We start from the raw sequence: 11,873 nt of genomic DNA on the forward strand, positions 1-11,873 counted from the left end.
GGCAGGCTCAATTTCTTTCTCGGCATAGAAGTTCACACTACGTCTCAAGTGTTGTATCTTAGTCAAAGAAAATATGTTCAGGAGATTTTAACTAAAGTAGGTATGACAGGTGCTGCTGCAACACCAATACCCATGGTGTGCATACCTAAACTGGTGGCCTCTGATGAAAGTCAGGCTTTTCCAAATGGTCATCTATATAAAAGTACTGTGGGAATGCTGTAATATTTGTGTATTACAAGGCCAGACTTATCGTTCTGTGTAAATAAGCTAAGTCAGTATATGAACTCTCCTAGTGACAATCATTAGAGAGCAGTTAAACGCGTCTTGCACTACTTAATTGGGACATTAGAGTATGGATTGCATTACTCACAAGGGCAGTACAAGCTTGTTGGTTACTCAAATGCGGACTGGGCATCTTCAGTTGAAGACAGAAGGTTCACTACAGGTTATGTTCTTTACCTTGGGGAGAATCCAATCGCCTGGTGCTCCAAGAAGCAGACTGTGGTGTCCAGATCATCCTCAGAAGCAGAATATCGCTGTCTTGCCAACTGTGTATCTGAAGTGCTATGGGTTAAACAACTTCTAGAAGAAATTGGAGTTGGCTTAGAATAGACACCAGTGATCTAGTGTGATAACACTTCTACTATGTCCATGTCTGCAAATCTGACTCATCATGCAAGAGTCAAGCATGTTGAAATTGACCATCATTTTGAAAGTTCTTGATGGAACTCTTCAGGTAAACTATGTTCCATCAGCCAATCAAGTTGTTGATGTCCTTACAAAGCCTATCCCACTCAAACAGTTTGCTGAGTTTCGACATGCACTACAAGTCACTCCAGTCAACACTATTGATAGTAATGATCTTCAGGAGAGGAAATAACCAGGAGAATGTTAGAGTAGTTGAAAGAAATTTAGTTAGTTGTTAGTAGCAGTTAACTAGCAGTTAGTTTGTTAAGACTGTACAGCCACTCTATAAATGCATGTATTAGTGCTATGAATAAAATATCTTAGATTTCTCTTTCGTTCTCTTTACTCTAGTATCCATAGTATAGTTCAACAAAGCTGGGCATTGATCGTCGACATGACAACATGTAAAACAACAATGCAGAATGGTTAGTCAAATTGTTTGACAAATATCATCTTCTGAAACAAACTAAGATAGCAATCACAATTTGGGCTTTGCTGTGTTCTAGAAATAAACTCATTCATGAAGGTAGTCCAAATAGCAGAGAAATCTTTAACTTTATTGTTGGCTGCTTTAAATATATTGAAGCATTGACAAATGTTTAGGATACTCTAATGGTCAGAGAAAAGGTGCACTGGTCCCTCCTACTTTGGTGTTAGTGAAGATGAACTTTGACACCTACTATATTCTGGAAAACAAAACATCAAGGACATGAGATATCCTAAGAGTTCAAGAAGGATTGTGCTAAGGGCTTGCTCTTACTTAAGTAGGAATATACCTACCCCTTTTGCTGTTAAAGCTTTGGCCACTCTACAGGCTGCACTTATTTGCCAAGGCCATGGACTTTAGAAACATTGTCTTTGAAGGAGGTTTTAGATCCATCATTAGAAAGCTCGAGATTAGGAAGAATGACGATTCAAAGGGCAGTGCTTATGTATAGGTGCAAAACACATAAGTAATAATAACTTATTTGATCCTTCAACTGTAAAAAAGTCATTTTAGTCATCCATTTAATTTTTCATCTCTTTTAGCTCTTAAACTTATGCTATTTATCAAATCACGGGAAAAATTAATATATATTCACTTTGTTGAGTATCTATTTTCTTTTTTATAATTGAGGTAAGGTTGAGATTATTTAGGATTGAAAACAAACTCTGGTATGTGGATTCAAGAGCATTCATTATTTTTACTATTTTTTAAACACCATGTAATGCTTCTCTACCCCTTTTAATCGATCTGTTTTTATTCAAAAAAAAATTTCGTATGTGGATAGAAACATCTGATAATATTAATAGGTTGAAAGTTAAGGTGAGGCAAAGCTTGAATTGGTATTCATTCTAAATTTTTTAATCCTAATCATAAACACACTCTCATCCAGTCTCTTAGATGTATGTACTACGTAGGAATGGTAATGGATAGTGCAAATTTGAATATTTACGGATATTTAATTTATTTTTTGAATTTAGATTATGAATTTAAATATTCTAATTATTATCTCAGACGATTTGGAGCAGATGCAGATATAATCTTTAGATACATATTATCCAAATCTACTTTAATTTTATGAGTACAAGATTCAAATTCAAATAATGAATATTTGAATTTATTTTACTTTTATAAATAACGATTTGGATTTGATTATTGTACTCTATTATTCACTTATTTAAAAAAATAAAATACTTAATAAATTAAAATATTTATGGAATTCAATCTGAAGGATAATTTAATTAATTTTATTTAAATTCAGATAATAATACTTGAATTTAATAGAAATAATAAACAAATTTGAATTTTAAAGAAATTTGTGAATATTTAGTTACTAGTAACTGCTGGATGGATTTGGATATTTGGGCTCACATAAAATGAAAACCCAAGTCTTAAAAAAAAAAGAAGGAAGATTCGGGGTGTGTGCTTTGGGCTTATAAACCGTCCACGGGGGAAGACCTAATTAAAGGGCGACAGTGATAGTTTATAGTTAAGCTGATGAAGTGCTGAATTAGAGTTTACTGTTGGAAGATTGAAATATTTACTCATAAATCGAAGTTTTAGTCTCTTAATAAATTGTCACACTTCGTATCAAAGTGGAAAAATTGATGATGGTTTCCGGCGGAAGCGTATTGAAGTACTCATCGGACAGTGTGGTAATTAAGTCTGCAAACGACCGCCGACTCTACAGGGTAATCCAGCTCTCCAACGGTCTCGTCGCTTTGTTGGTTCACGATCCCCAGATTTACCCCGACGGACTTCCTCAACCTTCTCATTTGCCAGATAAGACTGAGCCTGAAGCTGAAGATGAAGATGAAAGTGAAGATGAGGTTGGGGATGGGGATGAAGATGAGGATGATGGAGAAGAAGACGAAGAAGAAGAAGAAGACGAAGACGAAGATGAAGCCGACGCCGACAATGAGAAAGAGAAGACTGCTCAGACTAAAAAGGTTCGTCTTTTCTCCTCCTTTTATTGATTGAAGTCCAGACATTAGTTGATTCATCGATTGCGAATTTGGTCGCAGGCAGCGGCAGCAATGTGTGTAGGATTTGGCAGCTTCTCTGACCCTCCTGAGGCGCCGGGTCTTGCTCATTTTCTAGGTACAGTTTTATTCACTGCCCATTCTTCTTAACTGCATTTCTGCTCTGCCTATATTCATGAAGTTTCTTTATTTCTTTGTAGAACACATGCTATTCATGGGTAGTACTGAATTTCCCGATGAAAACGAGGTCTGTTCATCCATAATCTTTCCTATTGCTATTCTAGATGCCTAACTTGTCATTCTTTTGCTAGCCTATCAGAATTTAGAAATGATATTCACAATTTTTTTTTTGCCTGATTCTTTTATTGTCAATTTAAACTTTTTTTTTTTCTTATCCTACTTCTAAACGGTGTGTTTATTTTTAGTTGGTGATGTAATAATTGTTTGGCGTACCTCCATTGACACTTTTCTTTGCTAGTATGATAGTTACTTATCCAAACACGGAGGCTCATCAAATGCATATACTGAAGCTGAGCATACATGCTACCATTTTGAAGTTGAAAGAGAATTTCTCAAGGGTGCTTTGAGAAGGTAAATGATTAAACTGTAAAGGGCAGAGCTTAGTTATTGAATTTTCTTTTTCCTTTTACTTTCCATTGCTTGATTCGAGCGTCACTATAGGGATTTTTAATGGAGTAGTCGTTTGGTCTTTCATTGTTTATACTGATTCCCTAAGTCATCAGAATTTTGGACTTATGTTGGTCTCTTGTCTTTACCAGATTTTCCCAATTTTTTATTTCACCCCTTGTGAAACTTGAAGCGATGGAGCGAGAGGTGCTTGCTGTGGATTCTGGTGTGCACGATTAATTTGAGTCTATATGTCTTCTTGCGCCCCTTCCCCCCCCCCCTGCCTTTTCCCCCTTAAAATCGAAAATAGTTTTTTTCTCGTCCTCCATTTACACTTGTTATTACATGTACTGATGGTATATTCATGATTTCTCAATGGAACTCTAATTTAAACAAAAATGGGATTGTAGAATTTAACCAGGTTTTGCAGAATGATAGTTTCCGCCTTCAGCAACTTCAGTGCCATACATCTGAAGATGGTCACCCTTTTAATAGATTCTCTTGGGGTGAGATTCTTGTCATTGTTCTCTCTTTGAATGACTTGTTTATGTCTACTGGCATGAAAAATGAGAATTTTCCTTGACTTAAATGGAAGGAAACAAGAAGAGCCTGATTGATGCTGTTGAGAAAGGGATTGATCTACGCAAACAAATACTAGAACTGTATAATCATTATTACCATGGCGGACTGATGAAGTTAGCGGTAATTGGTGGTGGTAAGTTACTTTGTTGTGATTCTCTAGATTTGTGGCCATTGTTTACTCTCTCTTTCTAGTCTCTGAGGGAAACAGTGCTTTTAACTTGGATGGAATTTATTTTCACTGCCTCTGTTTTCCCCCATTTCTGTTCAAAATTTTGTTTTATTTTTCATATCCATTTTACCTTGTTTAGACAGCTGATTTTTTAACTAATTTTTTTAAGTTTATAACTTTTCCATGAAAAGCTTAAACATACTAAAGCATTTTATTCTAATTTTTTGAAGGAATTTCAGTGCTTATTGTACATATGTCAGTTGGAAGAAAATTATGGTGTAATTGTTATCTAAATTATTTGTATACATTCTTTAATAGAATAATCATGATAATACTTCTTGATGGTGCAGAGCCTTTGGATGTACTTCAGCAATGGGTTGTTGAATTATTTTCTGATGTCAGACAAGGTTTTCAAGGAAAGCCAGAGTTTAAGGTGGAAGGTCCTGTCTGGAGAGCTGGTAAACTTTACAGGTTAGAGGCAGTTAAGGATGTCCATATCCTTGAATTAAGGTGGGCACTGCCTTGTCTTTTGCAAGCGTATCTGAAGAAACCAGAAGATTATCTGGCTCATCTTCTTGGCCATGGTATGTAATTCTGTGTTATCCTAATGCTTAAGTAGTAGGTTGCTCATGGAAATAATAATAACAAAGAAAAGGATGCATGTGCAAATATGAAGAAAATGTGAACTGTTCAGTTTTGATGCCTTATAAGTTATTCTTGATTTGCCTGTGAATGTGGATGGTATTTTTCATTTGCTTCAATTTCTATGCTTATTCCCTGTTATTGCTTCAATTTCCATGATTATACCTCCTTATTGCTTCAATTTCCATGCCTTACAATAACTAATATGGTTGCTACTATTCCCTTCATGTTTAGAGCCATAGAAAAGATAAACGATGCTTCGATCTTAGTTTCATGTTTATTCCTTGAAGTTCCTTTCCTTGTTTTCTCTGTTCTCTTTTTATTGTTGGCTAATTCATTGAGACATATTTGTGCTTCTTAAACTTTGATGAAATTTTATATGGTTGGTATTCTGTACTAAAGTGCAAATGTAATATCTTTTTTCCCCTCCTTTTTCCAGAGGGCAAAGGAAGCCTGCATTACTTTCTCAAAGCTAAAGGATGGGTAACCTCTCTATCTGCTGGTGTTTCAGACGACGGAATGGAGCGATCCTCTGTTGCTTATATCTTTAGCATGTCCATATATCTTACAGATTGTGGTTTGGGAAAGGTAGCATATATTGTTACATCTTCAAAGCAAATAACATTCTTTATAAAACTTCTCTTTCTTGTTTTCCATTTTATGCTGTATTACATATACTTCCATGTGGAATGTGCATGAAAAAACCATCTCAAATTCCAAGGATATTGGTTGGCTTTATCTTCCCATTGTGTTGCTGTTAAGGCTAGCTCAATCTTATAATAAATTGTACATAGTCAGTTACTGCTACTATGATTATTTCTGCATTTGTGTTTCTATATTGTACGTGCTTACATTAGTTAAGGCTGCTTCTTGAATTTTGTGTTTCTGCCCACAGTTGTTAATGGTGCTTCATTTTTTTCTTCACAGATATTTGACATCATTGGTTATGTTTATCAATATCTTAAATTATTGCGTCAACTTTCCCCCCAAGAATGGATATTTAAGGAGCTGCAGGATATTGGAAACATGGACTTTCGTTTTGCTGAGGAAAAACCTCAGGATGATTATGCTGCAGGGCTTGCAGGTTCTTTCCTCTTGTTTTTCAAATTTTTAACTTGCATCTGTTGAAAAATTATGATTCATCTAAATTGCTTACATTAATGTCATTGCCATACTTGAATTTTCTTTTGGCTTGAAACTGGAAAATAGTTGATATGGTGCTTATATACATTGAAATTTGTTGATGTGCCTCATGTAAATTAAGCAAACTTACACTTACTGGTACATCCATATCATTTGTGAAGCAACAAATGTTAGCAACCGGGAACACATTATATCGTTTGATCATTGTCTGGGTTAAGGGATAACTTTTAACGTCAGTTTGATAAATATAGTAAGAAAGCTATATTTATTTCTAAATCTGGGATTTTGATGCTGCTCCTAGAGTATGTTTACAATGATTCTTCTTTTCACCATTAACTATTCCCTAAGTTTCTTTGTTGCAGAAAATTTGCTTGTTTATCCACCAGAACATGTTATCTATGGAGACTATGTCTTTGAGTTCTGGGATGAGGAAATGATAAGAAAGATTCTTGGTTTCTTCACTCCCAAAAACATGAGAGTTGATGTAGTATCAAAATTCTTCAAGTCACAAGGTACCGTGTTCTGTTCTGTTCTGTTTAGCCGTCATATTATTATTGTTGTTGTTGTTGTTGTTGTTGTTATGAAGTTAGTATTATTAGACTATCTATGTTTCTTGTTATAAGAGTCAGAAAAATAATTTAATTTGAAGCTATAAAACTTTCTTTAATTTGCAGCTACATGGTTAGATTATTATGGTTGGGTTGCATCTTTTACATTGTGAATTTCCACTATTAGCATGTTTCTTATGTTATGGTGATTCTGCTCAGCTAAAATGTGTATAATTGCTTCTAATCAATATAATATACTGATAATTGTAGGAAAGCAACTAAGCTTTGTATACTCTCTTTTTTGCAGATGTCCAGTTGGAGCCCTGGTTTGAATCACATTATTCTGAGGAAGAAATTTCTTCATCTTTGATGGAATTATGGGAAGATCCCCCAGAAATTGATGTTTCATTGCATCTGCCTTTGAAAAATGAGTTCATTCCATGTGATTTCTCCATTCGAGCTGACACTGCAGAAATCAATTCTGCAAATGAAACATTGCCTATATGCATTTTTGATGAACCATTGATGAAGTTCTGGTACAAGCTTGATCGTACTTTCAAACTTCCTCGGGCAAATACATATTTTCGGATTAATCTAAAAGGGGCATACTGTACTTTGAAGAGTTGTTTGTTGACTGAACTTTATATTCACCTCCTTAAGGATGAGCTCAATGAGATTATATATCAGGTTGATTACTTATCATTTATCATTTTGAACTTTTCTGTTAGTAATTGATCATGTTTTTATTGAAATTTGTTGCATGGAATCTTGAAATGTTAACTTGTTCTTAAACTACTTAATCATGTTTTTTTAGGTGAGTATTTTGCTGGCCTTAGGACATGGATTACTGGATCGGTGGATCTACTTGTAGTATCTTGTTTTTCAATTTGATTTCTTAAACAGAAATTTTAATAATATTTGCATGGCTCAAAAGTATTTGTGAAATACGTGTTTTAGGATTTTTGAATTTGAGGGCATATTATAATCGCTATTAGTAGTCAATAGTACAGCTGAACCATCTACATTTCTGTATTAAGCTGTCTTTGCGGCACCAATTTAATAAGTAATGTGCACTGATGAAGCTCCTACCGACATTTTTGTTGAGTTGTTGACAAATAATCTCTCAAAAATTTCCTTCTCCCGCTGTATTATTTTGCATGGTTTCTAAACATAGTCATAATTTGTTTTCATTTTCTTTCAAACTCTATGTTAGGTTTGTTCTTGCATTTGTTGTTGAAATTTGAATGTGATTAGGTTTTTTTTTCCAGGCCAGTATTGCCAAGCTTGAAACTTCAGTGGCAATGTACAGTGACAAGTTAGAGCTGAAGCTTTTTGGATTCAATGATAAGCTTCCTGTTCTCTTGGGAAAAATTTTGGCAATCGCAAACTCTTTTTTGCCTACAGATGACCGTTTTAAGGTACACACATCTCCTCAAATTGTGATGTGTTTGGTGTACATTCAATATGGCTGTCAATCTTTGGGAAAAGAGCAAAGTGCCGTTTGATTAAGATTGGCACCTTAAAGATTGACTCTGAACTAATCTATTTTCTTACTATCTAGAGGAAAAGGTTATCAATTAATTCTACTATTCGCTTACCTATTGATAATTTAATTGGTTCTTATAGATCTCTTGAGGTCTTTTGCTGTGTTTTATAAGTTGACTCTGCATTGGACAGGTTATTAAGGAGAACATGGAGAGAACTTTAAGAAACTCCAACATGAAGCCTCTAAATCATTCATCCTACTTGAGACTGCAGATTTTATGCAAGAGTTTTTATGATGTTGACGAGAAGCTTTCTTCTCTAAATGACATTTCTCTATCCGACTTGAGGGCCTTTATTCCTGAGCTCCGTTCCCAGGTAACACCGACACATGGTGTTTGGTTTTTGGCAAGTTCATAAGATTGTTTTCTTCCATCAGCTTAAATTTTCTTTTGATTGGGTGGACTTTCTTGTATTTTCTTTTTTGCCCAAAATATTCTTGTAGTTAATGATCTCAAGATTGGATAAAGTATCATTAACTTTCTTATTTGGAATGCATTTTGTGCTTACACTTAAATCACCTCTGAAAGTGGGAAGTGGTTGTTCTAAGAAGAGTTATTTTCCCATTTGAATCGTAAATGTAATTTATTTATTATTCTTTTTACAATATGTACACATGAATGGAGCCAAAACATTTTAAAGAAAACGTAAAAATACAATTAGTCTTCCCACCTGTGATGCATTTACTATGAAATTAGAACGACAGATTCCAAAAGTTGATTGTTTTGCTACTTCCTGATGTTTCATGATACTGTTGATAGTAACATGAATCGATTAATTCAATCTTTGGGTTTATTTTTTGATAGTTACTGCTGTTTACTTCTTAAAGGACATTTGTTTGAGTTTGTTTAAATTCTAACTGCATATGTTGGACAGATTTATATTGAGGGCCTTTTCCATGGTAATTTGTTAGAAAAAGAAGTAGTTGACATATCAAATATATTCAAAAGCAACTTTTCTGTACAAACGATGCCAGTCACAATGAGACATAAGGAGCAAGTGATATGTTTTCCCTCTGGTGCCAACTTTGTGAGAGATGTCAGTGTAAAGAATAAGTCTGAAACGAACTCAGTGCTCGAGGTAAATGATGATGGTCAGTTTCTCTATGAAATATCAGTTAAATATCTTCTTTGCTTATTAATGCTTTATGCTATTATTGTTTACATCATTTGCCCTTGCGTTGCAGCTTTATTTCCAAATTGAGCCAGAAGCAGGGGTGGAAGCAGTAAAATTGAAGGCTTTGATAGATCTCTTTGATGAAATTGTGGAAGAACCGCTTTTTAATCAGCTAAGGTATTTTTCTGAGGCTGAAAGTCTGAAAATGTGCTAATCAATCTTTGATACTGCTAGCCTGTCTTAGGTGTTCGAGCACATAAGCATACCAAAATGGGCAAATTAAGTGAAAAATTTTCCTTGTCTTTTGGGGAAAGCCGGTTGATTGAAATTCATTTGATCTTTTTCCTGTTTGTAAAAAAGGGTTGTCCTGATTCTGTGGAGGCTGCAGTCATGCCTTGTTTGAGATCTTTATTGTCTAGGTTGCGCTAGTTACGAACTAAAATCTGTTTGTATGCGTGTGTAAATTGAATGTGATAGCATGCCATTTCATATATATATATCCCTTTATTTTTTGGTAAATGCTAAGTTGAAAAATTAAAATGAGTTATCTAATTGTTTATTCAATTTGGAATATAGGACAAAGGAGCAACTTGGTTATGTTGTTGAATGTAGCCCACGAGTGACCTATCGGGTTTATGGCTTTTGTTTCTGTATTCAGTCTTCCAAGTATAGCCCGGTTTACTTGCAGGAGAGAACAGACAACTTCATAAACAGCTTGGCAGATTTGTTGGTCAGTGTTGAGTCAGCTATCTTTTCATTGCACGCTCTGCTGTATTCCTTATGTTATCTTTTAATAAAAACGTTGTTTGTCTGTTTTACTTGTTAATGCATTGCAGGCAGGCCTTGATGATGAATCGTTTGAGAGTTATAGGAGTGGACTAACAGCTAAGCTGCTGGAAAAAGATCCATCCCTCTTATATGAAACCAATCGCCTTTGGAATCAGATTGTTGATAATAGGTACTATCCGTATGGTACTTTGGTTGGTGAAACATGATTTTCTGTTTCTAAGCGCTAAAATTTTATATTTAGGTCAATAAGTAGAAGTTGAAGAGGAAAGAATTATTCGGTTTGTGGCATTACAACTATCATATGACAACCTTGTGCAGAGTAGGTGGTAGTCATGTTAGTCCATACCGGCTGTTAATTTTCTCCTCACCAAGACTATTGCTTTTGTTTCTTTTGTGCTTCTGCGTTGGTTCAGTAGATGTATCAGTTGAGTGGAGAATATTATTGAGGGTTTTGCTGGTGTGAGATGTTTATATATTATATGTAAAATAGCATTGTGCCTTCCTCTTCTCCTCCATGCTGTATGTTAACTGTTTGTTTATGGGATCAACTGTCAGGTACATGTTTGACTTATCAAAGGCGGAAGCAGAGGAACTCAGAAGCATCCAAAAGGCAGACATTGTGAACTGGTATAAGACGTATTTGCAAGAACCATCTCCTAAATGTCGAAAACTTGCAGTTCGTGTATGGGGATGCAACACCGACATAAACGAGGGTGAAAGTAGAACAGATTGTTTGCAGCAGCAGCACATTAAAGACCTTGCAGCCTTCAAGATGTCATCCAAGTACTATCCGAGCCTTTGTTAAATGTAAAGCTAATTGCTGTTTGGGCGGAACCAAAAGAAAAGACAAATTACGCTGAAAAAGTATACAATTACTGATCGTATGGTCCACTGGCCGCTTGAACGATGAAAAGATGGCTGTGGGAACGACAACAACAACGATATTCAAAGGGATGTTGGTGACAGACCAAATTGGTGGATTCATATAGTAGTATAGCATTTAAACCTATTTTAACATTAATTGGATTATGTATTCTCATTAAATTTGGATTGACTGCAAAGATATGATACTTTGTGGTGATATTTTCCCTTCTGACATGGAAAATGAACGGAAGCGTGAGTGAAAGACTCGCTGCATTTTACTTCCCAAGAAAAAAAAAAAAAAGATTGACTTCATTTTTTTCTCTCTTTGATTAATTCACCTATACTATAGCAATCATAAGCTCAAAAATTCAAAAACATTCTCTTTTATGTATTCATTTTTTATGAGCTCATTATGTTACATCCCCCAAGATTTAGAGTGAACGAAACATGGCTCCTTCAAAGCCCTGTAGCCATGAACTCAAAAGGACTATCTAGGGGTCCGAAAATGGCCCATCATGGATAGGCTCGTAGTTCTCAAAAATCGACCTAAGGGAGCCACACTCAAAGAGTTGATTTCTCCACCTACGAGTTGTGGATTCAAATCCCCAGTCTCTCAAAGTTGGGTTGGGTTCAAACCCTAAGGAAATTAGATTTAGGTATGACTAATATATGCTACTGCTGGGGTTGTCTCAGAAATT

The 11,873-nt window shown here is 35.2% G+C and overlaps 1 protein-coding gene across 1 annotated transcript; it reads left to right on the top strand.

Moving 5' to 3' along the window:
• Positions 1 to 2,569: 2,569 nt before the first annotated feature.
• Positions 2,570 to 11,490, top strand: LOC108483371 (nardilysin-like). Its single transcript, XM_017786730.2, has 19 exons — positions 2,570 to 3,120; positions 3,196 to 3,271; positions 3,354 to 3,400; positions 3,632 to 3,744; positions 3,933 to 4,006; positions 4,191 to 4,286; positions 4,376 to 4,495; positions 4,882 to 5,115; positions 5,613 to 5,761; positions 6,101 to 6,257; positions 6,679 to 6,828; positions 7,172 to 7,551; positions 8,133 to 8,282; positions 8,542 to 8,724; positions 9,283 to 9,486; positions 9,593 to 9,699; positions 10,099 to 10,252; positions 10,359 to 10,480; positions 10,867 to 11,490. Exons 1-19 carry the CDS (start codon positions 2,779 to 2,781, stop codon positions 11,114 to 11,116), a joined length of 3,108 nt encoding a protein of 1,035 aa, XP_017642219.1. The 5' UTR covers positions 2,570 to 2,778; the 3' UTR covers positions 11,117 to 11,490.
• The last annotated feature ends 383 nt before the right edge of the window (positions 11,491 to 11,873 follow it).

This window comes from Gossypium arboreum, chromosome 1, assembly GCF_025698485.1.
Source record: "Gossypium arboreum isolate Shixiya-1 chromosome 1, ASM2569848v2, whole genome shotgun sequence".
Taxonomy (NCBI): domain Eukaryota; kingdom Viridiplantae; phylum Streptophyta; class Magnoliopsida; order Malvales; family Malvaceae; genus Gossypium; species Gossypium arboreum.

Coding starts and splice junctions, on each gene's coding strand:
- LOC108483371 (XM_017786730.2), top strand. CDS start 2,779: ATGATGGTTTCCGGCGGAAGCGTATTGAAGTACTCATCGGACAGTGTG. Junction 8,283..8,541: donor CTACAGATGACCGTTTTAAG/GTACACACATCT, acceptor TGCATTGGACAG/GTTATTAAGGAGAACATGGA. Junction 10,481..10,866: donor AATCAGATTGTTGATAATAG/GTACTATCCGTA, acceptor ATCAACTGTCAG/GTACATGTTTGACTTATCAA.